We start from the raw sequence: 27636 nt of genomic DNA, 5'->3' as shown, positions 1-27636 counted from the left end.
CAAGTAGAAATCAAAAAGGCTATTAATGAGGTGCAATCAAAAATGGGGGCACTAATTGCTAGAATAAATGAGGCAGAAGAGAGAATCAGTAATATAGAAGACCAAATGATGGAAAATAAAGAAGCTGAGAAAAAGAGAGATAAACAACTACTGGATCACGAGGGCAGAATTCGAGAGATAAGCGATACCATAAGACGAAACAACATTAGAATAATTGGGATCCCAGAAGAAGAAGAAAGAGAGAGAGGGGCAGAAGGTATAATGGAGCAAATTATAGCAGAGAACTTCCCTAATTTGGGGAAGGAAACAGGCATCAAAATCCAGGAAGCACAGAGAACCCCTCTCAAAATCAATCAAAATAGGTCAACACCCCGACATCTAATAGTAAAACTTACGAGTCTCATAGACAAAGAGAAAATCCTGAAAGCAGCTCGGGAGAAGAGATATGTAACCTACAAGGGTAGAAACATTAGATTGGCAACAGACCTATCCACAGAGACCTGGCAGGCCAGAAAGGACTGGCAGGATATATTCAGAGCACTAAAGGAGAAAAATATGCAGCCAAGAATACTCTATCCAGCTAGGCTGTCATTGAAAATTGAAGGAGAGATAAAAAGCTTCCAGGACAAACAAAAAGTAAAGGAATTTGCAAACACAAAACCAGCCCTACAGGAAATCTTGAAAGGGGTCCTCTAAGCAAGAGAGAGCCTAAAAGCAACATAGACCAGAAAGGAACACAGACAATATACGGTAACAGTCACCTTACAGGCAATACAATGGCACTAAATTCCTATCTTTCAATAGTTACCCTGAATGTAAATGGGCTCAATGCCCCAATCAAAAGACACAGGCTATCAGACTGGATTAAAAAACAAGACCCATCGATATGCTGTCTGCAAGAGACTCATTTTCGACCCAAAGACAGCCCCAGATTGAAAGTGAGGGGGTGGAAAACCATTTACCATGCGAATGGACACCAAAAGAAAGCTGGGGTGGCAATCCTTATATCAGAAAAATTAGATTTTAAACCAAAGACTGTAATAAGAGATGAGGAAGGACACTATATCATACTTAAAGGATCTATCCAACAAGAAGATCTAACAATTGTAAATATCTATGCCCCTAACATGGGAGCAGCCAATTATATAAGGCAATTAATAACAAAAGCAAAGAAACACATCGACAACAATACAATAATAGTGGGGGACTTTAACACCCCCGTCACTGAAATGGACAGATCGTCTAAGCAAAAGATCAACAAGGAAATAAAGACTTTAAATGACACACTGGACCAAATGGACTTCACATACCTATTCAGAACATTCCACTCCAAAGCAATGGAATACACATTCTTCTCTAGTGCCCATGAAACATTCTCCAGAATAGATCACATCCTAGGTCATAAATCAGGTCTCAACCGGTACCAAAAGATTAGGATCATTCCCTGCCTATTTTCAGACCACAATGCTTTGAAACTAGAACTCAATCACAAGAGGAAAGTCGGAAAGAACTCAAATACATGGAGGCTAAAGAACATCCTACTGAAGAATGAATGGGTCAACCAGGAAATTAAAGAAGAATTAAAAAAATACATGGAAACCAATGAAAATGAAAACACAACTATTCAAAATCTTTGGGATGCAGCAAAGGCAGTCCTAAGAGGAAAGTATATAGCAATACAAGCCTTTCTCAAGAAACAAGAAAGGTCTCAAGTACACAACCTAACCCTCCACCTAAAGGAGCTGGAGAAAGAACAGCAAATAAAGCCTAAACCCAGCAAGAGAAGAGAAATCATAAAGATCAGAGCAGAAATCAATGAAATAGAAACTAAAAGAACAGTAGAACAGATCAACGAAACTAGGAGCTGGTTCTTTGAAAGAATTAACAAGATTGATAAACCCCTGGCCAGACTTATCAAAAAGAAAAGAGAAAGGACCCAAATAAATAAAATCATGAATGAAAGAGGAGAGATCACAACCAACACCAAAGAAATACAAACAATTCTAAGAACATATTATGAGCAACTCTATGCCAGCAAATTAGATAACCTGGAAGAAATGGATGCATTCCTAGAGATGTATCAACTACCAAAACTGAACCAGGAAGAAATAGAAAACCTGAACAGACCTATAACCACTAAGGAAATTGAAGCAGTCATCAAAAATCTCCCAAAAAACAAAAGCCCAGGGCCAGATGGCTTCCCAGGGGAATTCTACCAAACATTTCAAGAAGAATTAATACCTATTCTTCTGAAACTGCTCCAAAAAATAGAAATGGAAGGAAAACTTCCAAACTCATTTTATGAGGCCAGCATTACCTTGATCCCAAAACCAGACAAAGACCCCATCAAAAAGGAGAATTACAGACCAATATCCCTGATGAACATGGATGCAAAAATTCTCACCAAAATACTAGCCAAGAGGATCCAACAGTACATTAAAAGGATTATTCACCACGACCAAGTGGGATTTATCCCTGGGCTGCAAGGTTGGTTCAACATCCGCAAATCAATCAATGTGATACAAAAATTAACAAAAGAAAGAACAAGAATCATATGATCCTCTCAATAGATGCAGAAAAAGCTTTTGACAAAGTACAGCATCCTTTCTTGATCAAAACTCTTCAGGGTATAGGGGTCGAGGGTACATACCTCAATATCATAAAAGCCATCTATGAAAAACCTACAGCGAATATCATTCTCAATGGGGAAAAACTGAGAGCTTTCCCCCTAAGGTCAGGAACGCGGCAGGGATGTCCACTATCACCACTGCTATTCAACATAGTATTGGAAGTCCTAGCCACAGCAATCAGACAACAAAAAGAAATCAAAGGCATCCAAATTGGCAAAGAAGAAGTCAAACTCTCACTCTTTGCAGATGATATGATACTTTATGTGGAAAACCCCAAAGACTCCACCCCAAAACTGCTAGAACTTATACAGGAATTCAGTCAAGTGGCAGGATACAAAATCAATGCACAGAAGTCAGTGGCATTCCTATACACCAACAACAAGACAGAAGAAAGAGAAATTAAGGAGTCGATCCCATTTACAATTGCACCCAAAACCATAAGATACCTAGGAATCAATCTAACCAAAGAGACAAAGGATCTGTACTCAGAAAACTATAAAATACTCATGAAAGAAATTGAGGAAGACACAAAGAAATGGAAAAACGTTCCATGCTCATGGATTGGAAGAACAAATATTGTGAAGATGTCAATGCTACCTAGAGCAATCTACACATTCAATGCAATCCCCAGCAAAATACCATCCACTTTTTTCAAAGAAATGGAACAAATAATCCTAAAATTTGTATGGAACCAGAAAAGACCCCGCATAGCCAGAGGAATGTGGAAAAAGAAAAGCAAAGCCGGCGGCATCACAATTCCGGACTTCCAGCTCTATTACAAAGCTGTCATCATCAAGACAGCATGGTACTGGCACAAAAACAGACACATAGATCAATGGAACAGAATAGAGAGCCCAGAAATGGACCCTCAACTCTATGGTCAACTCATCTTTGACAAAGCAGGAAAGAATGTCCAATGGAACAGAGACAGTCTCTTCAACAAATGGTGTTGGGAAAATTGGATAGCCACATGCAGAAGAATGAAACTGGACCATTTCCTTCCACCACACACAAAAATAGACTCCAAATGGTTGAAAGACCTCAATGTGAGACAGGAGTCCATCCAAATCCTAAAGGAGAACACAGGCAGCAACCTCTTTGACCTCAGCCGAAGCAACTTCTTCCTAGAAACATCGCCAAAGGCAAGGGAAGGAAGGGCAAAAATGAACTATTGGGACTCCATCAAGATAAAAAGCTTTTGCAAAGCAAAGGAAACAGTCAAGAAAACCAAAAGACAACCGACAGAATGGGAGAAGATATTTGCAAATGACATATCAGATAAAGGGCTAGTATCCAAAATCTATAAAGAACTCATCAAACTCAACACCCAAAGAACAAAGAATCCAATCAAGAAATGGGCAGAAGACATGAACAGACATTTTTCCAAAGAAGACATCCAAATGGCCAACAGACACATGAAAAAGTGCTCAATATCGCTCGGCATCAGGGAAATCCAAATCAAAACCTCAATGAGATACCACCTCACACCAGTCAGAATGGCTAAAATTAACAAGTCAGGAAACGACAGATGTTGGTGGGGATGCAGAGAAAGGGGAACCCTCCTACACTGTTGGTGGGAATGCAAGCTGGTGCAGCCACTCTGGAAAACTCTATGGAGGTTCCTCAAAAAGTTGAAAATAGAGCTACCATATGATCCAGCAATTGCACTACTGGTTATTTACCCCAAAGATACAAAAGTAGGGATCCGAAGGGGTACGTGCACCCCGATGTTTATAGCAGCAATGTCCACAATAGCCAAACTGTGGGAAGAGCCAAGATGTCCATCGACAGATGAATGGATAAAGAATATGTGGTATATATATACAATGGAATATTATGCAGCCATCAAAAGGAATGAGATCTTGCCATTTGCAACGATGTGGATGGAACTGGAGGGTATTATGTTGAGGGAAATAAGTCAAACAGAGAAAGACATGTATCATATGACCTCACGGATATGAGGAATTCTTAATCGCAGGAAACAAACTGAGGGTTGCTGGAGTGGGGGGTGGGGTGGGAGGGATGGGGTGACTGGGTGATAGACACTGGGGAGGGTATGTGCTCTGGTAAGCGCTGTGAATTGTGCAAGACTGTTGAATCTCAGATCTGTACCTTTGAAACAAATAATGCAATATATGTTAAGAAAAAAAAAAAGAAGAAGAAGAAGGTAGCGGGAGGGGAAGAATGAAGCGGGGGAAATCGGAGGGGTAGACGAACCATGAGAGACGATGGACTCTGAAAAACAAACAGGGTTCTAGAGGGGAGGGGGGTGGGAGGATGGGTTAGCCTGGTGGTGGGTATTGAGGAGGGCACATTCTGCATGGAGCACTGGGTGTTATGCACAATGAATCATGGAACACTTCATCTAAAACTAATGATGTAATGTATGGGGATTAACATAAGAATAAAAATAAATAAAAATAATAAATAAATAAATAAATAAAAACCACAAAGAACATGGGCCACAAAAGAAAAAAGAACATCAGGAGTAAAACGAGTTTGCCTTGATCAAGCAGGGCAGTGTTCATATTCTCCTGTCTTCCCAACACAGGCTGATAACTCGAATACCACTTTCCACAGAACACAGAGAAGATGGTTAATACCGTCCATTTTCTCATCATTTTCTCTCTCTCTGCATCCAGCGTTAAGACCGCACTGGTATATAGAAGAAAGTTTTCAGTAAGAGTCTTGCAACTCCAAAGGGAAAGGTGGTATGAGCCTGGACTGAAAAACCCAAGCCTGACCTCATACCCATCAGGACAGGCCACTACCAAAAAAACCCAGAAAACACCACGTGTTGGTGAGGATGTGGTGAAATGGGAAGCCTGCATTGTTGGTGGGAATGTAAAATGGTGTAGCTGCTGAGGAAAACAGTCTGGTGATTCCTAAAAAATATTAAAAATAGAACTCCCATAGGCCATGGTAGGTCCATTTCTGGGTATATACTTAAAAGAAGAGAAATCGAGGTCTCAAACAAGTGTTCGTACAACCATATTCATGCCAGCATTATCCACAGTAGCCAAAATGTGGACGCAACCCCACTATTCACTGACAGATAACTGGATCGACAAAATGTGGCGGACACATAGAATGGAATACTGTTCAGCCTTCAAAAGGAAGCAAACTCTGACATATGGTACAACGTGGAAGAACCTTGAGGACGCTCTGCTGGGTGAAATAAGCCAGTCAGAAAAAGACAAATATTGTATGAGTCCTCCTATATAAGGTATCCAGCATAGTCAAATTCACGGAGACAGAAAATAGAACGGTGCTTGCTAAGGGCAGGGGGAGGGGTGGATGGAGAGCTACTTAATGGGAATGGAGTTTCAGTTTTACAAGATGAAAGAAGTCATGGAGATTTGTTGCTCATCAGGGTGAATGTAGAGTACATAATGCTTCTGAACTAGACACTTAAAAATGGTTAAGATGGTAAGATTTATGTACATGTATGTTCTACCACAATTCAAAAACAAGAACATAGGCTTGAAAGTTGGTAAGAGCTGCATATCAATCCTGGCTTGACTCTCCCATCTCTTAATTTTGTGACTTCGGTTCTTTATTGAGTTGCTGATGCTCAGACCCCTTATCTATGAAAGAGGAATAATAACAGTACCTTCCTCACAGGGTTAGGAGTGAATGTGTGTAAGATATTTGGCATAGTACTTGGCCTATTATGAGCATGCCATGAGTGCTGGCTTTGAGTCACAGCAATAGGCATGGGATATTCAGCCAATGGCAGAGTGGGTATTAAGAGAGGAAAAATCCCTTGCTGCCTCTTGAGAGGTCACATGAGGTAGCATTTGTGACCTTGGGGAATTTCACAGGGCCCAGGGCTTTTGGCTTACAACCCTGAAAGCTCAGAAACTGTCCTCCACTTACAGAAAAGACCACAAGGACAGAACAAAGGAGACCAGTATATAAAACCAGAATACCAATTTATTAACAGCATACTTATAAGGGCTGAATAAATCTATTTTCTTCTTGTCGGCAGATATGCATAGGAAGGCAAATTATAATCACAAGGTTGACTCATAAGCACAGACTCAACAAAGGGAAGTAAATGAATCAAATGTATAATGGCACCAGGCTAAGGTAACTAGCTGCATTCATTTCCAAATAGGGACGGTCTTCAGAGTTTTTGAGCTCCCATGGCCAAAGCATCCTCTCTTCTGGATGCAGGTGCTCACGGCCACCGTTGGCTTCTAGACCGTGTTGTGCTTGTGTGGTTGACCACTCCTAACCTCTGACTGGCCTACTGTTTCTCTGGCTACCTAAATACTCTGAGGTAATCCCGCCTATCTTTTCTTTGACCAAAAAGATGTTGGGCTTCGTACACTGTAATATTATTCAACTTAGATACTAGAACAATACAGACTCTCATGTATTTTGTTTAAAAGCCTAACAAAAATCATTAAAAGCATTCATTGAATTTTTATATACTGCTATGCAGTAACTGTCAAGATATACTGTCAAATGAAAAATAGCAAAAGTGTCTACAATTTATCTAGGAAGGAAGTGACAAAAACATGTACATGTATTTGTTTGTATCGTTAAAGCAAACCATTGGAAGAATAAGCCCAAAACTAAAACAAATTCCTTAAATAGGTAAGAGAAGAAACAGGGTGGAGAAGACAGAAGGTGAACTTCTCAGAACATACTTCCGTGGATTTGATTTTGTTAAATATTTTACATAATTTTGAAACAAAATTAAATTTTTAAAATTCCAAAAAAACTGAAAACAAAGTGGAACAGATGCTCCTAGCAGAGTATTCATCGGCTGGTAGAGCCGTGCAGAGAGGAGTGATTTTGGCAACCACTATCTGCATGGACGTCCCTCAAGGGAAATACCCAGCAACAGAAACCTGTAAAACCACCACCACCACCACCACAACTAAACTCTGCGCTCAGTAATCGCATTGTTGGTGATGGCGCTGGTATGGTCATTATTGGACAGTCACGTGCGTATTACAGGATAAAGCACATGAGCACTTACGCTGGGTGATCGGGAGCTGGGGTTTTCAGTGTGGAAGAAAGAAGTTACACATATTCAAGGTGGGTGATGGGAATGTGAGATGATTATGCTATTCTCTCTGCTTTTGTATTATGCTTGAAATTTGCTATCGGACAAATTTTCCACAACTGGGTTAAAACAAAACAACTCCTCGATCCCAGTGTTTGATGATGGCTCTCGGGTAATTTTTCGTATTATCAAATGGTCAGGAATTTGGTGTAGGTGATAGTAAGCCCTGTTTCCCTGCAGGTTTTCTTCCAGTGACATGACTGGACAGTATAGCAATTTTCTAAGGAAACTTCAACTGTATAAAATGATCATCACATTGAACAGGATATGTTACTACAAATTTAGGCTCTATGAGGGAGCATGGCAAAATATCACTGCTCTTCAACATCTTAAAACTGTGTTTTTTCTCACAGTTCCTATGCCTCCGGCCCCTCCCACTAAAAACCCCCTCCCCACATGCATGCAACTTTTGCATGTCCCCACAATCATTTTTACAACCCACTTCTGAAGATTTATTAATACATAGATGAGACGGTCTCCACCATTCAAGGGGATGCTGTCCCACGCTATCTTCTGAAGTTCGAAGTGTGGAAATTTGGCATTATTACATAACAATATTAAAACTGCTTTTATAGATAGCAAACACTCTTTCCCACTTGTGAATCATTTTCTTAGAAGAGTGGTTTTCAAACTTGAGCATGCATCAGTATTACCCAGACAGCTTATTAAGAAAACAGGGCCTTGCTCTCAGAGTTTCCGATTCAGGTCTGGTTTGAAGCCCGAGAATTTGCCTTTTTAACAAGTTCTAAGATTTGCTGATGCTGCAAGTCTGGAGACCACACTTGAGAATTATTATCCGAGAACATCTATTAAAATGTATGTATCCCTTGCTTCCTCCTTAGAACAAAGCCCCCCGATACTTTCCATATAAAAGTTCACGATCTCCCCTTTCTTTGATTTATATTTATGTAAATATAAATATAAATATATATATATAAAGTTCCCTTTGAACTCCATGATGCCTTCCACTGTTTAATTATTATATAAACTTTTTCTGAAATTGATTATCCTTAAAATGATACTTACTCAAAAATGTTCCCTATTAGGTTATAGGTAGCAGTTTTCTTCCATCTTCCCTAAAAACATCCAGACTAATTTTGGTTCTTTCCTGTCGCCCTCTCCTTCTAATTCTCTATTCCTCTAACCAAACTGAAAGGAAAGACAGGAATAATCATCAAAAGATGTTACTATATGCTGTTTCCACTAACATATAATTTCTTAGAGGACAGTAACCTTTTGACTTTATTATTGCTTTCCTTTTCCATCATGTTGTGGGCATTTATTTATTATTATCTGAAAATAACAAGGCCTGATGTCTATTAATATTTATAGAATTTAAAGCCCTGCCACAGGGTAGGCAGCCAATCCATTTTTGTCAAATAGAATATTTCAATCACAGAATTGCAGAGACAACTGAGGTCCAGAGAACCTAAGTGATATACAAAAGGTCACAAAGTCTGTTACAGCAAATGCCAGAATGCTATAATCTGGATCTCATGATGCCCACCCAGTCTGTGCTTCTTCCCCCAGTCTGTTCTACCTCTCACCAGTTTTATCAGAAGATGCAAATAGGACTTAAAGTGAGACAAAATAACTCTAAAGTAGCATGGGGCTCAATACTTAGAGAAGAATCATAAAATTCTCAACGAGGGTAAATGCATTTACTATGGACAATAATTTTGTAAGACAATATTTTGCTTTAGATGCTCTGACCTTTTCAGATTTCTTTACAAAGTGTACAGGATAGATTTTCCTCACCATTCTAGAAAAACTAAGGAAAAGCCTACAAAATGCGGAAACACATTCCTATGGGATGGGTCCTCTGGCCCTGAACAGATTATCGTAACACAGAAATCCACCCCCCTTGCTTACCCCCCTATAGCATGTACTGCATGGTGAGGGCTAAAACAACGAACACAACAATTATTAGTACCAGGTCCTCTTCAGAGTTTGCTCTTTCTAGAGACAACTAGATTTAAGGGAAAGGGGAAACAACTCCTTGGTGGCTGTTCACTATGTTCTAGGAATAGTACTGGGTGGCTTACATATACTACCAAATGGACTCCTTTCAATGACCCTATGAGCTAGACATTAGTATTCCCATCATAATTAAGGCCAAATTAAGCTCGGCAGTTGCATGACTAGGGTAGACCGGCAAGTCCAGATGCAAACTCAGGTCTTTCGGACCCCAGGGCAATGCTTCATCCAGGGACGAGGTAAGCTGGTTTTTTCATTCAAGAGTTCCAGCACCTTTCGTTGGTGCTCAAAGAGCTCAAAGTGTCTGACATGATTCTAACCCCTACCATCCACTTCTCCGCTCTATAAAAATGGAAGAAGCTATTCTCTTCCTGCTTAATTTATTTTGCTTTATATTATCAGCAAAAACATTTCTAACATCAGGGCAAATTCACTGAAGAAGGCTTTTTGACCCCAAGCTTGGCATATCTTTAAGAGCTGACAAGTAATGAAGTGTAAAGCTACATTCGTTAACATACAGGAAGTCACAAATGGTGATGGAAGACTTGCCTGATTTTCCCTTGATGCAAATATCCAAATCAACAGTCCTAACCCTTTGGCCTCACGCGTGTGGCCTTGCCCCTTCCTAGAAACCGAGGAGGGCCAACACACAAGTGACCTTTTCCTCATCTCACCTAGGAGCTGGGACAGCCCCGTGCGGAGAAGGGCCATTGGTAGAACAGATGACAACACGTCTTCTAGGCTGGAGGGACGGAGGAAGGGGGATGGGAAAAGGCTGCCCACCCCCCACGAATTTAAATGGCATTGCCCTTGTAACAAGTAACAGGATAGTCAAGGAACTAACAAAAGGGTATTACTTTTCTTTGTTTAGGATAATGTTTCAAAACGTAATCCTTTTCAATAGACGTACACTGAAGGAATTAAATCTATGAAACAATCATTTGCCCACTGCTGCCATTTGCTGCGAAATCCTTTCCATGGTGGTAATTTAAAGTCAACCTTGTAATACATACTCTGTAGAAAAACAAACAATAACAACAACAACAAAAAGCCAACTTCCTTTAAAAATCTCTCAAGTATTCACTAACACATCAGAAGCCAAATTTCTAAGCAAGAGAATTTAAATTTTGGATTCTACTGTTCCTTCTTGGTCATCCATCCCAAACCCCAAGGATTTTTTTTGTTTGTTTGTTAAACAACAGCCACCATTAATGGCTATGCTTATCAAATACAGGGTTCAGTCCTGGTTGAGCGGGATGACACACAGTTGGCAGGGCCCTGACAAAGGCGAGCCTGAGTCACTCCATCATCAGTCAGATGGCCGTGCGTGCTGATTCTTCACATGCACCTGTCAGGCTCCCGAGAGGCGTCACTCATGTTTGGACACCAGAGTCCATCACCACAGTGAGTGAGAATATAGATAACAGGACCCTCTTTGTCACTACGCTCGACACTTAATTAACATGCCCTGGCAATTTATTTTGAGGGGAAAGATAATACATATATTCAAACAATCGTGGAACTCGATGGCCAGATAAATATTGCTTCTCATTTTTCCGTATGTGAAGTCACTGCTGCATGCTTTTTTTGGAGTGCTTAACAATTGTGTTGGAGAAAGGACATCAAATGATGCTTAGAAATGTGATACACATTTTCATTTCACACCCCATCAGCTTTTACAACTGTAGCTCAATGAAATGTAAGAGAGAGAGAGACTGGCAAACAGCCAGATGTACACTAAGGTATAAAAGAGGGGTCAGGTTACTTTTTTATAGAAAGGAAAAAAAAATTGTTTAATTTTCACTCCACATGACCAAAGCAGATATTCAACGAACACACTCGAGAAAAGCACCCTCACCACACACACGGCCACGCTTTAGCGCCTGTTTAAGGGCAGGCTTTCACTGTATTACCAACGGCTCTGTAAGGGGAGAAAACCTTCCTCTCCTCACTCCCTTCTCCTTGGGATCCGCTGCCACAGACACACACTGGATCAGAGGATCTTCAGCGCTCCACCTTCCACCCGAACATGCCCTCTGCCCTCCGCGTCTAGCCTAGAAGCGGGAACATTCCCTCTACAGCAGGAGAAGCAAAGCTAAAGGCCTCAGCGAAAACGCATCTTTCTAACTCAGATTTCAGTCTGTCAGGAAGGATGAAAGCCTCATGCATACATAAAAAGGGAACCATAAATGATAACAGAAACACGGTCTGGAATCGCTGTGCTTCCACAGCTGCTGTCTTACCAGCAAGGTAGAGAGAAAAGCGTCTTTTACTCACCTCTGTTAAACCTGAGACTTCTCCCTTTGCTAATGGTTTGCTGATGGATGGCGTGTATACTTTGGCATCTGACACCGGCTGCCCTTTCATAAAATGTTTGCCTGAGTCATAAATGTCCACTTCGATCATTTTCCCCATGAATGTGGGGTTCTTTGGCACTAAAACCTTTAAAGAAAATTTCAGAAGGCTTAATTTTGTTTAAAAAAAAAACTTTCAATTTTCGAACACAGTTTTAGATTTATAGAATGACTACAAAGAAAGCAGAGGATTCCTGGATACCTCATCCCCCGTTTTCCTATTACAAATATCCTACCACAAGTACGACACATTTGTCACAGTGAATGAACCAATACTGATGTATTACTATTCACCGAAGTCCATCCTTTATTCAGGTTTCCCCAGCTGCCCCCTAGTATCTTTTCTTCTGCCCCGAGATGTTATCCCGAGTGGGCTCCATCTTCTAGCTGCTCAAGGATCTGGAGGTCTTGTTGGCAAGGAAGGCACGTGTGGGAGGAGCTTCTGGGCTGGAGACAATGCCCCTTCGCTGCGGGACACCTGCTGTCCTAAGGTTTGTGGCAGGCAGACCCGGGAGAGCCCCCAGCAACCAGCCAGTCACTTCTGGACAGGTCTTTGATATTCTGCTCTTTTTGGCTGTCCCATGCAATGGAGAAAACTGAGACAACACTGATGAAAGCTTTATACTTTTAATACCTGCCAAGTCAGCCGTCAGAATCATGGTTTGAATAGACACTTCAAATAAAGGCCTGCATGTTTGTGTGTATATGAGCATGTGTGTATGTGTGTGTGTGTGAGCACAGGCGTGTGATTTGGGGGGTGAAGAGGAAGAACATTTAAAAGCGACCTTTTTAATGGCCCAAATATTGGTGTTTGGAGCTAAATGACTCCTTTAACTAACGGCTCCTGTTCACTTCTTTTGCTCTGTTATGAAATGCATACGTTTGTTACGTCTACCTCCACGTAGGATCGGTGGCTCTGAAGGCTACTTTGGCTAGTTCACAGGAAACTGTCGGACGGTCTCTCTCCACTCGAGATTTCTGATAAAAGCACTTGTTTACCTCGAGCAAATGTTCCCCTCCTTGGGGACCCAGAGGAGGTTTGCATGCTGTGTGTCTCCCTTGCGTTTCTATTTCAGTGCCTCAGCCGCTCGCCAGTCTCTTTCAAGTTAGGATCCAAAACAAATAGACTAATTCCAATCCAGTAAAACTTTGATATCTATATACAATCTTCACTTCTGGAACTCATCTTATTTTAGAAAAATCGTTCCTCCGAAATCTTTGATATGTTTTGTTGTAGAGACAAACAAGTCGGATGCGAGCCAGAGTGCCACGGCCGATTTCTCTGGGAGGCGAAGCTGGATCTTGGTCTTTCTGGGTTTGATTTTTTTTTTTTTTATATGACCACTGAGTCCACGGCCTCATCAAAGTATAGGAAAAGGGTCACCTGGGTGGGAATTACTCACAGCAAGCACACGAACTAAAAGAGCTTTAGTATCAGAATACGAAAGCCCTTTTAAATCGGTTTTTATAAAACAAGAAAATCTCTAGAGTAAACTGTCCCTGGGAGATGTGGTACTATTCTGGGGAAAAATAACTCTCCTTGATCTGCTGCCTTGATCTCAATGAAGGGCTCAGTGTTATTTTTCCCCCTCCAGTTTTAATAATTGGAAAAAGCCCGACTGCTTTAAACTGGAAGAAACAGCTAATGAGGCATGCCATTGCCTTTAAAATGAAGGGGAAACAAGTTCCCCGCTGAGGCAGAAACCCAGATGGCAGAGAAAAGAGAGGGAAGAGGCGACCAAAATACAATCGAGTTCTTCCCCAGGGCTGAGCAGGTTGGCCTGAATAGGAAAATGGCTCTCTGGAGCCAACTAATGAGATGGAAAATGCAGAAGAAACTCAGCTCCAGCGTGGAGCTTTGGGAACCCTTCCTCGGCTGTCGTTTCTGCTGGGTATGGAATAGGGCATGTGTAGTCTGGGCCTTGAGAAGTCCCTCTCACGTTTCCTGAGGACCCAGAGCCCACTTTGGGGTTATTCCCCGGGGAGCACCAGTGCAGGAGGTCTCTCCAGCTACGGCTTCCCTTGCCCTCCCCTGCCCTGACTTGCCCACCCTGCCCTGAAGACGCTTCCCAAGCTCTAATTTCACCCACAGGAGGAAAAAAACAAATTCACTTCTCATTTGAAGAGAAAGGAACAAAAAAGTAGGAAAACACATTTGGTATTAAGAAAAGTTAATAGAGGGGCGCCTGGGTGGCTCAGTCGGTTAAGCGTCTGCCTTCGGCTCGGGTCATGATCCCAGGGTCCTGGGATCGAGTCCCGCATCGGGCTCCCTGCTCAGCGGGGAGTCTGCTTCTCCCTCACCCTCGGCTGCTCCCCCTGCTTGTGCTCTCTCTCACTCTCTCTCTCATAATAAATAAAATCTAAAAAAGAAAAGTTAATACAGTCCAGAGTGACCCACGAAATCCCTATGCCCATGGGAGAGCCTCCTATCCAGGAGGGGAGAGCCCATCTCCTCCTCAGCCTTTTCCAGGGCCATGGCCCCAGAAGGAGGCGCTCTGTTTTCTTTGGTCGCTTCTGAACTGCTCCCCATCTTGGGGAAGTGGAATCCCCAGTGTTGAAAGAGAAGCTGGGCTGGCCAGTGGTGTGGCAGCTGGTGAGTGGGGGGCCCTTCGCGCCGGCTCGCTGGGCCTGTGAGGAAGACGCTCTGAGTGAAGGGGTTTTCATCCTCATGCTGGTCTCCGCAGTTGGTCACATGATTTGAGTTGAATCCACGGAATCGACTCTCTTTTCCTTCGCCCCCAGCATTCTTATCAAGGTGGAAGTTAAAAAAAAAAAAAAAAAAAAAGCCCACAACTAAACAGAACTAAAAAAACAACCGGCCAACCGAGAGCCTGGGTGAGCGCCGGGACACGGAGAGGAAATGCCTGCCCTTGCACGTTGATGTCACACACGTCCTTCCTGTTCCCGGGACAGGACTTTCCCCTCTCCTCTGCCGGGCTGTGGGAATTCTGACAGCGCTAACGACCTGCTCAACACTCCCAAAGCCAAAGGCTGGTCCCGGCAAAGACTAAAGAGGACTAAAACGCACTTACTCCTTTGTATAGGATGCTCTGTAGCCTAGGCCACAAAGATAAGCCCCCTGCTCGTCTAGCTGGATCGATGCTATAAGACAGCCTTGCTGTGACAAGACTCTACACCCCTCCCCTCCTTTCGGTTCCTTTTGCTTGAAGTGATTCACTTCACAGCCCTTTCTCACTTTGGAGAAAGCGCAAGAACGCGCAAGTGCCTCTCACCTGCTCGTAGAATCGATTGTGGGCAACATAAAACTTGGAATCAAAAGATTCTTCTGTCACTAACACTTGTTGTCTTTCGCCAATCTGTGGAGAGAAGGGGAGAAAAAAGGAAAGGTAAGGGCAAACACCTGAGAACCCAAAACAAAAATGCCAGCCCAAAGAGTCTTGGATCAGTAAGCAGTGTCCTCTTGGATTTAAAGGAGACTCTCGATTGCCAGTTACTGAGCAGCTAATATAAGAACCACTAATTCAAATTTCCTGAAAGACATTATTATCTATGCACTAATAGAAAATGAGCCTAGCATGAAATCTTATTTTCTTACATAACTATGAAACAAAACTTATCTTCCTCCTTCAACATAAGTAAGATAATTAAGGCTTCTAAGACATACAAAAATCTTCTAAGTATCACTTGGTTTCTTGAAGCAGTGTTGCGAAACAAGCCAGAACAGGCTGCTTCTAATCCAAATTCATGAAAATATTTTGGCAATAGGAAAGAGTAGTAATAAACATTAATTTGAGTTATGAGGGATGTAACACTAAAGAAAATGCCTCAAAAACTAGTCATTAAGTCCTTGCATCTAAACATTTCACACATTGCATATAACTCTGAAATTACGGATTAATTCCTACAGCTATTTACTTATTATATACATTTACTCTCTCATAAGCAACCGTCTCTTCTTTGTTGCAGACATGACCCCATGTTCATTTTTTTTTTTTTTTTTTTTTAGGAAGAAAGACAGCAAAGATATGAGACTGTTAATTCTCTACAAGATCGATCTACATTATGGTCTAAGCGTACATCTTTAATAACCAAGAAGTTAAATCAACCAAAAACACTGGTTAAAGAAATGTGACTAGTCAAAAAAATTCTACCATTTCCAAGTTTCGTCCACTGTGAAATGCAACATTTAAAGTGCCAATTACTTCTTTTTAACAAGGTTGTCAAAATGTCTGGAGTAGCAACTAGCTGTACTGAATGATTGTGCCTAGAATTATTTTTGCCTACACTACTTGACAAATACAACTCTCTGTATTAAAGCACATTGACAAGAAGATTTCAAAAAAGCAGTCCCTATTCTCATATATAGGGACTTGTCACCATGTTCGGGCAGTTAGCGTTTAGGAAATGTAAACACAGCTGCACTAAACAGACCACCTAACAAAAACAAAACACCAAACTCCCCTCTCCATCATATGATGTCAATACCTAAACACACCATAATTTACTATCTTTTTTTACTATCTTGTTCAAAATGTAGCCCCTTTAGCCAAAGGTCGTAAGGACTCTACGAGGATGATACCTATCAAAGACTTCCTTCACTCCCTGAAAACTAATGAAAGTTCCTGCAACATTCATCCCTTTTAAAAATTGTTCCTGCAACATTCATCCCTTTTAAAAATCGAGTAGCAACCAAAGAATGTCTCCCCAACTTCTCCTTTGAACGGGAACGGCTCTGTTTATTTAAAAAGACTGATGAATATTGGTTTTTTATTCAAGTATATTCTTCTGGAGGAAAACTTAGCATGTTTGTACACATTACACAGTGTGAGTTGCTTGTAACTTAGGATAAGTATCTGTCGATGGTTCTTAAGGAAATCTGCAATTACACTTCATCTCACAGTAAGTTTTCGGGAAACGAATCTAGCAACAATATGAGATTGTAGAGCCACTGAAGAGGTAGGCCGCTTCTTCCGTCTTGTTCGAACGGAAGTGGGCAGCTGCAGTCAGCACCGCTGGGCTGTCCTGGCTCACCCGGAGTAACAGCCACAGAGTTCGAGGGCCTTGCTCCAGTTGCACGGCGGAGGGTGGGGCTTTTGATCAACCACCCGAGAACTATTTGTAGGGAGTATGTAACTATTATTTGCCACAGGGATGCAGGAAAATGGCTATGTGCAGTGATTTATGGAGACAAACATCTCTCCCATCACCTCTTCTGTCCCCTCGGCCACGCATTCTGTCTCACTGGTGAGGCTCTTAAAGTTCCTTCGAAAGACATGAAGCAAAAATGAGCAAAAGGAAGCTAGGACTTCGATCATAAGCTGCCACAATCTGTTCCAATCCCCTTAAAAAACCAACAAAACCAATAATAAATGCCCTTCTCAATATTTTTTTTTAAAGAATAAAGTTGCAATGAAGTGACTATCACATACAACCTTTAAGAGAATCGACTATTTCCAGTAACCTTAAAAATACCGATGACATTAAGGAAGGGGGGGGGGGTTCAGGTGGAGCTGGGGGGGGGGGGGCAACTTTGCCTTGGTGACAGTAAGGGACCTCAGGGGCCAAGGGTTTGTGTATAAGCCTCACGTCTTTTTCTAAATGAGCCACCTCGCCCCTATACTTTCCAACTGTTTTCTCCCGGACCTCACAGGATAACCCAGCATGGTTAACGACCCACATATAACGAACAAAATTTAGGGTAATCACCCTGGTTTGCCTAAGAATGCCTCTGCTAACCAGCAAGGATGTCCTGGTCTGAAAGGAAAAAGCAGGGCATCTGGAGAAAAAAGGCAAACCTCCAGGGGACAGAATGTTGTCCAACGAGGAGAGGACAACCACCGCCCAGCCATCTATTGTGCTAAAGGCAGAGAGAATCCACTAGTTGGGGTCAGTCTGTCTTACTGACGGAGAACGCTGGAGAGCGTGCTATGTCCCATCTGACGTTCTGATACTCTTCTCTGACTGGAGCACAAGGTGACCTCGTTGGCTTTGGACAAGCCCTCTGCAGAAGAAGTCAACAGAGATGGCTTGTGTAATTTAAGAAACAGACAAACTGCTAAGAATACATAAGAGGTTGACAATGAAGTGTTTCATAAAGATTGTGACTAGTAGCACTTGTGACAAATTAGGATGCTAGTGGAATCGCGAACCCAAAGAATGGTCTAGAGGCAGCTTCAAGAGAGCTGGAACATTCCAGGACAGGAGGGAGGGGGTGCTTGGACGGGGGCAGGATGGTCAGAAGCAGGGGTGAGGAGTTCCCGCCGAACCTGGGAGAGAGGAGACTCAAGGAGGGTTATTTAAAAACACTAGCCGCCACTTGTTTGAAGGAAGTGGGAGGACACAGGGTCTGAGTAGATTATTTTTAAGATAAAGGAGATGTGAGTACTTTTTGGGCCTTCACATTCCTCATCACAAAAAGAAAAGGTCAGTGGACGCAGCAGGACATGGGAGAGTCGGCCTGAAGAGGAAGCGGGTTATGATATTTTAAGGACCTCTCAGTTTCAAAGTTCTAGGTCATCCTTCGTGGGAGATTGGTAGGCTCGGGACTGGTATGCCCACAAGCTTCCCAATGAAGGAAATATGTACTCTAAATCCAGGCTCACTTTCCTTAAAGCCAATATATGCTTCGAGCCCTCTGCAAATTACGGCTACTTTCTTGCTGCACTTAAAAGTAATGTGATCTCTAATACCCACCAAGGAAATGTTTAAAAAGTCTCTCAAAAAGCTGTCGAGCTGAACCTAAAGATGCCGGTCAAAATCTTCCCCACAAAGCCCTTGTTTTATAATCCTAAGAAAGATAACCCTTTTCTTTCTGATTTGTTTTACAGGTATATAATTTATAGGTGCTTAACTACAATGCTCATTTAGTTTCTTCAACATTTTTGGGTTTAGGAACTTGGGATGGGAAGTTAAGAATTTCTGGGGGAAACTCAGTTTCCTTTTACGAAGTCTGACCTTTCGGACATTGGTCAGGACTTCTGCAAGTGGCAGTCAGTCTTGCTCTCACAAGGTAGGCCTACTTCATCATTTATTCATCAAACGTCCATGGAGAAAGCTGTTTTTCCTAGGCAAGCAGAACTTCAGTTAGTCCATTTTAACCTAGCTTTAAAAAGATGTTTTATGAAGGGCACCTGGCTGGCTCAGTTGGAAGAGCATGCAACTCTTGATCTCGGGGTCGTGTGTTGGAGCCCCACGCTGGGCATAGTAAAATTCGCTTAAATAAATGAAACTTTAAAAAAAGGATGTTTTATGAAAAATGAATTATAAAAACAGTCTTGTAAAACCATCCTTCTTCCATTTCACACACCGCGTCACCAAAGTGAGGCAAAGTGTAGGAAAAAAGGACTCACGGGATCCTGCATTACTGGTGACCTCACGGAGCTGGATACAAAAGAACGCACCTGGTACAATTTTCCAGGCCTTGTTGGAAAGATAGGAGAAAGTGTCTCATGGTTAGCTATCTATTCATTTATCCATAAAGGCTGGAAATAAAGGCAGGAGTCCCATAAACCGACGAGGAAGTGAGCAGCTGAAGGGGGTTTGGCAATCTCAGGTTTCACAGAGAGGAAACTGAGGCCCAGGAAGACGTGGTGATTTGCTCAGGGGCATGGGCAGAAGGACGAGGAGGAAGTGTTGGAACCATTCCCACTCCCTGGTGCCTCCTATCTGAGTGCTAGCTGGAGAACATACAACATCACAGATCGGATTCTGCCGCGCATGACTTTTCCTTGAGTAGAGAAACATCTGCGACAAACAAAAAGGAATGTTTTTAAATTCAAGTTTTGGGTAGAAATTTCAGTACATTACATAATCAGCTGGCTGTGTTATTTGTGTCACATCCATGCTTAAAATTTCCCAAGTGCCCAAAGTTGTGAGAAACATCAGTTCTAACCATATGGCCAGATAACACACATCAGACACTCCTGCATTAGCAAAGCAGTGGTTTCCAGCAGAATTTGGTTGCTGCATGAATGCTCAATTCGAGTGTACTCTCTTTCTCCATTTGTCCTCAGAAAGTTCCTAGCTGGCTGTGTAAGGACTGGAAGAGAGACGCTGAACAGACCTGCTTTAAGGCAGGCACACAACACAACGTTAACCAAAGACCTCAGAGTGTGTATGTGGCCTTTACCTTTATCTTGCGAAGAAATGTTACTTGTATAAGACTCCTCGCACTAGAATAAGTAGGTTTCTTCTAAACTCCTATATATGACTTTAAATATAAACTTCTCATAGTTTATTTTTTCTTTATTAGTCCACACCACCCCCCACCTTGCCACTTTTCACTTCTGTTTTACTTACACAGGGAGCCTGATTTAAGGCTTTAGAAAAAAAAATTCCAATGCAATCTCTATTGGAGGGTTAGGTTAGAAAGATCTCGGTATCTCAGTATAATGGCTCAGTGTCCAAAAACATTCACAAAGGACAGATATATATTTGAGTACCGGTATAAGAGAAATATTTATTTCTTGCAACAGTTATAGGAAGGTGAAGAAATTATTTTGCTTCCCCTGAAGAGTTTCTAGAAATTAATTTTTCTGTCCAATTGCCTTAGGGAAAAAAAGGAGATTAAAACACATATATCAAAAGCTCTCATAATTATTTATATCACATTCCTAATAAACTTGAATATTATCTTGGTTTAGCCCACAAAATATTCTGACATGCAATTTCTGCAGCTAAGTTGTTGAGGGTATCTTTTTTTTTTTTTATTGTTTTTCTTTGTTTTCTTGGTTTTTGTAGATAATAAAATACAATTTTTCTACCTGACTGGTTTCTGAATGCATGACTCTGGGAAATGTCAAATGTCTTTCTTTAGCTCCAGTCAAATTAGTTTGTTTTTTGTTTTTTTTTTTCCCTAAGCTGGCTGGAACATGTTAAACACAAGTCTGTGACCTTAAACTCTGAAATAATATTTCTAGTGTCTGTGCAAAAGCCTGCCCTCACAAACACCTTTAGACTAATTACTGCAGTGTAATGTTGCTGGTGAACCACTGTAATTACACTTGGAGAAAAGTATGGTCTTGTTCTTTCCTAGCTAATGAAAATGATAACCTTTCCATTTGGATTCATCATTCACAACAGGCAGAGCATGCGATGCTGGGTCTCCAGGGTATACGGTAATTTTCCTGACTGTTTATGCACACTTCTGTTTTCTGCAGAAGCGGGAATGAAAGAACCAGGCATACTAATGCTAAAAACAGTCAACAGTAATAATAGCAATAACATTAAAATTTAATATCATCCTTACTCGACAATTCCATTCTGTAATGAAAGGGCCATGACACGGGAATGTGTGTCAAAAATGATGATGGCACAGAAAACAAGTAATGAGACTCAAAGTCCATCGTATTCAAAATGCTTGCCGTCAGTTTGTTGGTCTACTTAAAGATTCTTGAGAGATGCTGGACGGTTTATTCTCAAAGGGGCTGATTCGTATCTGACTCTTAGACAGTGACTGAAAATACATTTTATCAGACTTTTTAAAAGTAGTATCTTCTGGGTGAAAAAACAAATATTCTTTATTAACAGGAATAAATATATCCAAAAGGGAAAGAACGTTCCTTTGAGGTCCAATATCCATACCTTGAAGTAGTTGACCTATGCCTATCTGTTAATTGCCGTGAGTGCCTTAGTGGTCTATTATTCCTTTCTCACATTTCAGAAGAAACAAGAAGGAAACTGAAAAAAAAAATTGGCTTTTTGCAAAAGCAGTGATGCAATATACAAAGACCAGATGCAAGGTATCTCTGGAATCAAACCAGACTATGACATTTCTTCTAATAACAGCCCTGTGTCCTGTCTTCTTCAATCACTGGCTGGTTTTCTTCCAGTCATGTGCCCACTCCAGCAAGAGAAAAGAGAGTCTCTTCCCACTTAGAGGTAAAATCCTTATTCTTTTTTTTTTAAAGATTTTATTTATTTATTGGAGAGAGAAAATGAGAAAGTGAGCGAGAGCATGAGAGGGGGGAGGGTCAGAGGGCAAAGTTGGCGGGGAGCCCGATGCGGGACTTGATCCTGGGACTCCAGGATCATTACCTGAGCCAAAGGCAGTCGCCTAACCAACTGAGCCACCCAGGCATGCTAAAATCCCATTCTTTTTTTTTTTTTTTTAAAGATTTGATTTATTTATTGGAGAGAGAAAATGAGACAGTGAGCGAGAGCACAGGGGGTAGGGGGGAGGGTCAGAGGGCAAAGCTGGCGGGGAGCCTGATGCAGGACTTGATCCTGGGACTCCAGGATCATGACCTGAGCCAAAGGCAGTCGCCTAACCAACTGAGCCACCCAGGCTCCCTAAAATCCCATTCTTAATAACAGGGCTATTTTCATCTACTGGTTGAGAGCCAACAGTAATAGTACAGTAACTGTACTTTATTGATCTGGTTAAAATAATTCTCAACAGCAAACAGTTACATCACAAATGCTAACCTGATCCCTTTTCAGCATTAGAAATGTATATCTGGGTGCTTACTGAACTGCCAGTTCAAAAAACAGTCAAGTTTTAACCACCTGCCTGTACATTTTCAGTATTCTAGAACATTCTAAGGTGTTACCTACAATGCTTTTGTGGAATTTTTTTTTTTAACTGTGTTAAGAGCACAGAACATGAGATCTACTCTCTTAACAAACCAAAACAAATTGTCCTTTCTTATCATAGAACTGGCATGAAGTATGTTAGATCTATTTTTCCCACACCAGGTAAGCTTGACAATGCCCAGGCAGTGTAGGAAGGTGCTCAAGATTTAAAACTATCTCAACTCCTAAAGCCAGATGTTGCCAATAATAATGTATCCATGAGATCTTATGACTAAAGGGGACCACTACAAGATACCTGTGTGGAACCCTTTTTTATTAAAAGTTTGATTCTAAGATTGAATGATAATCTCCACGCACTTCCACCTTTCCGATCTTTTCACATTGGTCTCTACCAATCATGACTTAGCACGTCTGGGCCACTCTTCTTTGATGGGCTTCTCTTAAAGGCACAGAAAGTGACCACCCTTACAGCTCAGGATGGTTGAACAGATAACCTTCCTGGAAAATGTCTTTAGGATTTGTGTTTCACTGATGACACAGTATATCAGCTAGATTACAAAGAGAAAGAAAGAAAGAAAGAAAGAAGAAAGACCACTGGGTTTTAGAGATTTGGTGTTTATGTAATTCTACTAATGCGCAGTAATTACTTGCCAATCTCCCTCACATCTTTGCTCAAAAACCTCATTCCAAAAGTACCTTGTGAAGATTGCTGAGAGCCTAAACACTACCAAACACTTCATTAAAACAGTATAAACCTCAAAAGAATTCAAAGAAAGGTCCAGACATTTGGAGGAATAAAGGTATGGGTATGGTACGCAGGACACCTTCCAATTTTCTCTGTGGGGAAAGAAGGCTTTTTTTCAAGTACTAAATAAGAGGAAAGGATGGGTAAGTTCTAGTATACCCAGACTCTAGATGTGAATTCTTGGAATCACGAATTTCAGAGCTGGCATGGCCGAAAGAATTAACAGATCATTCAGTACAAATACATCATTTTACAGATGAGAAAACTACGGCTCGTTAGAGACTAAGTGTCATGGCCAAAGTCATACAGCTCATAATATTTCCCCATAACATAAAAAATGGATTTCATCCTGACAATTGTTTTTAGGCAAGTGAATTACAGAATTACACTAAGCCTGCACCATCCAGGACAGTGGCTACTAGCCCAAGGCTGCTGAGCCCTTAAATGTGGCAAATCCCAAGTGAGAGGTGCTATAAAATACATAGCAGTACAACACAAGATCTCAAAAATTAACATGAATAAAAGAATGTAAACTATTTTCATGAATTTTATATTGATTATATGCTGAAATATTTTTGACATACTGAGTTAAAGATATTATTAAAATTAACTTCATCTGGTTTTTTTTTTTCTTTTTTAGTGTTGCTACCAGAAAATTTAAAGTAATATCTGTGGTTCATAGGACATTTTTCTTGGACAAGGCTGCTCTAAACCAGTATTACCTTGTGTGAAATCCTCTGTTTTACTATTTCAGAAAGGCCCATCCTGGTCATTTTTCAAGAAAAAAAAATTTTTTTTTAACTCACCACAAACACTCATAATTTCGGTAATCATATAAATGCAACAATTCAATGTTAGGAAAGAATGCACACATATCTATAAATTATAAAGGTGGGAGTTCTGAAGTGGTAAATTCCTCTTTTTGACCTTTGCATTATTTTTGCTTCCATTTTTTCTGGTTGATCACAGTCTCCCCAAAAGCTAAGGCATGATCAACTTGCTTGTTGTTGCTTTTAGGGAAATCCAGGCAACCAAGAGGAGGCCATCTAAACTGTCCACTCTGTCCTTTCCCATTTTGCGTGGCTGCAAAAGCAGCCAAATCAAACACACACACCAACAATGGTATTTGGACTAAAAAGGCAGAGATTGAGCTATTCTCAAATTCATTTGTAAAAAAGCCAAAAATGAATGTCCCACATACATATCACCTTTGGTAAGAGACATCTTTTCCTTACCAACCCTGTTACCAAAGAACTCAGCATAGATGTGAGCAATAAATAACACATTCACTACACCCCACCATCTTTCAACCATTTGCCAGCCAGGACTGAGGCTGCGGCAAGCAGAAAGGATTAAGCAAAAATCAAAGACAGCCAAGCTCTAATAGTGTCTAATTAGCATAACAAAAGACGCTGCCACAATCTTTCAGCAGTGGGCAATACATCTCATTAAAGAAGACTGAATAACAATTCTTCTCTCCTGCCCCCCTCCTCCCCCCCTTCTTGGCTTAGCTCCGGGAGAGCTCAGCCCCAGCGCTTCTGCTTTATTGGCCAGGAATTCAGGCTGCAGGGGAAAGAGCCTACGTGTATTACTGTGCACCTGCATCTCAGTGATTTATTCCGATTTCCTCCCCTGCCATGAAAATGTAGCTTCTTCAAGCACATACAAGTCCTGCTATGCAGTTTATAGGTACATAATATTGAGGAATGGCAATGATAACCTAAAAAAAAATGGATACTAGTTCCCCCTAAAATGTCTTTAAAGAAAATTGATCTATTTGTTTCTCTTCACCTAGTCTGTTTTCCCCCTTTAATATTACCTCGCTGTCTCACAGTTAATGACGCTAAACTGAAATTCTACCCAATTTTATTGCAACCGGTAGTTAGCTGTGAGCATGCGCGTGCGCACACGCCTGCATGCACGCGTCGGGGAATTTAAATGGTTCAAAACTATTCCCTGCCCCTACTTCCTCTCGATGATAAAACAACTGAGAAAATATGTGTAAAACCCAACCCGAAAAAATTGAGGTTACAGATGAACATGGTAGCTTTTGTATAGCAGGTGGGTAGTGTTTATATAAAATTTAAACCGCAAATAAAAGAGTCTACGTAAACCAAGAACAAAAAAATATCCTTCCACCAAGAAAGATAAAAGCTTCAAGTAATCCTATGCACTCTTTCCCATCAAGCTACTGCGGGGGAAGGTCTGAGTGGGGAGGAGAGAGAAAAGGACACAGTTACTTAATCCAAACAATTTCCAGTTCTGAGCTTTATTTTTTGATCAGGAACACCTTTCAAAGAGGAATCTAGTTCTGAGGGCTGCTTTGATTTCCTTTTTAATGGCCTCTCCTGCCAAACACAATATTAGAGTCTCCTGAAACCGGAGCATTGCCAGGTCTGTGCGAGGCTCTACAAAACGCTGTTTATCACATATGCAGATGATCGCTACCAAGACTACGCAGCAGAAACCAAGCCAACTCGCCGAGTAGCTGAGAAAAGCCCACTGAACCTATTTGGTCTGTTCGGATCTTTCAAACTGATGCAGAGTTCCTGTATTGCAGGAACTGAGAGACCTTGAATAGTCAAGCCGTTAACAGCAGTGCAGACTGCTGACCTGGGATAAGACATTTTAATGCTACACACATTCTGCACGTGGCAGCCTACAGTTAAAATAAACCTCGGGATACCACTTAAATCCTAAAAGGCCTTTCTCTGTGTGGCGAACTACTCAGCATTCACGAGCTGGTTTCCATCGTCTGTCCTACAGGTAGAGTGGATTTTTAAACATCCTCTCTCCCACTACATTTCTCGTTTCACAGATCACATTGTATTTTATTTTCCACTTCTTGTCTATTTCCATCTTAAAGTGTTGCCTAAAAGGGCACGCAAATGTAATGCATTATTATGAATTCTATACTGCCTTATCTTTTAAAGCACAATCATTGTGTATTTTAATCCCCAGTGACCACATTTCTCCTTGCAACATAGCCCCAGTCTAGGGCCATACATCTCACTAAAGGTTTCTGGGTATCTTGGTACAATCTTCTTCCCTTTTACAACAGACTCTAGCCAATAGGAAAAGAGCTTGAGGAGTACTAATCAGGGAGTCAGGATGCCTTGTGTTTTACCTCTGCCACTACCTACCTGTTTGAGCAAGTTATTTCCCTTGGGGGCCTCAGTTTCCCCATCTAAAAACAAAGCAGGGGGATTTGAAATCAGTGATCTGTACGGCCCTTTCTGGCTCACATATCCTGTGTTTCTAAATTAGGAGTTCCACGGAGAAGGCAGGACCCGAGGAGTCCTGCAGTGACGTGGAGCACCCCCCTCCCCCGCCATGGCCATGGACAGAAGAAGCTTTTGGCAGGGGCGGTGGTGGTGGCCCAGGCAGCGGAGAGGGCAGGAGCACCCACAGCGGGGACCAGCGGCTGGCCCTAGCCTGAGAGCACAGACTGTTTCAGCACCCCTGCTCCTTCCTTTCTCTTCCAGAGCTGATACACAGTCTGGGCTTCATATTTGCCAAAGCACAAGGGTGAATGAAGAATGAATAGGAGTTAACAATTTGGGGATTCGGATCACCTACGTGAAAGAAATAATTAAGACTATTACCTGGCTCGAGCCTTGAGTTTTCAGATTAATAACCTAGCTTCTGGGAGTCAGTGTATACACTGGAGAAGTATGATTACTCTTGGTAATACAGCTGATAGCATTCCTGCTACGGCCAGGAGTAAATTAGAAAATTTCCTGCATCTTCCATTTACTGTAAGAAGATAGCTCTGTGAGCTGAGACACGTTCCTCAGTTCACCATTCCTACTAGAGATGTTGATTCAAGCAGTTGGGAGACAATTTTAATTTCCAGTAGAGAAGTGTCTTGCAGCTCTGTCCAATTACTGCTTCAGAACAGGAATAACTTTTAGAAAGCAACACTTCGGATATATGACTATTGAGAGTCAAGACTGCTGCTAAGCCTGCTAACGAGGCAGAGGCTGCAGGACCACCAGGATCCCAGCCTTGAGCACCATAGGTCAGCAGTCCTGATGGGCCTCCTGCGTCCCTCGGGAGCAATCTTGCCTGAAAAGCAGAGATAACCCTTTTCAAAGCCAGGACTCAAAAGGATTTCAGAGAAGGAAGACAAAGCATATTTAATGGGAAGAGAGGAAGAAAACTGTCCAATATTGATAAATCTACAATTCATTTCTCAGGAGCTATTGGAAAGATGAATTATGCTGAAAAAGATCCCAAGCAGCTTCTTGACATTTCTAAAACATGATCCTATGCCTGCCTGAAAGAGTTAAGGCTGTATAAATATTTATCATTCTTCTTTCAAAAGGATAAGAAAAATTCCTTTTGCATACATGA

General features: G+C 41.5%; 1 protein-coding gene across 2 annotated transcripts in view; it reads right to left on the bottom strand.

Annotated features, from left to right (window-relative positions):
* Positions 1-27636, bottom strand: part of CDKAL1 (CDK5 regulatory subunit associated protein 1 like 1) — a 671286-nt gene that overhangs the window by 22980 nt on the left and 620670 nt on the right. For both annotated transcript variants that reach the window (XM_044917193.1, XM_021696901.1), the window contains 2 exons: positions 15275-15358; positions 11965-12129 (listed from right to left, as the gene is read on the bottom strand). In XM_044917193.1, coding sequence (XP_044773128.1) covers positions 11965-12129; positions 15275-15358 — 249 coding nt within the window. The remainder of the gene's footprint in view (positions 1-11964; positions 12130-15274; positions 15359-27636) is intronic.

This window comes from Neomonachus schauinslandi, chromosome 8 (genome assembly GCF_002201575.2).
Source record: "Neomonachus schauinslandi chromosome 8, ASM220157v2, whole genome shotgun sequence".
Classification (NCBI taxonomy): domain Eukaryota; kingdom Metazoa; phylum Chordata; class Mammalia; order Carnivora; family Phocidae; genus Neomonachus; species Neomonachus schauinslandi.
Note: the sequence above shows the minus strand (reverse complement) of the source record. Positions and strands in the feature narration are given on the sequence as shown.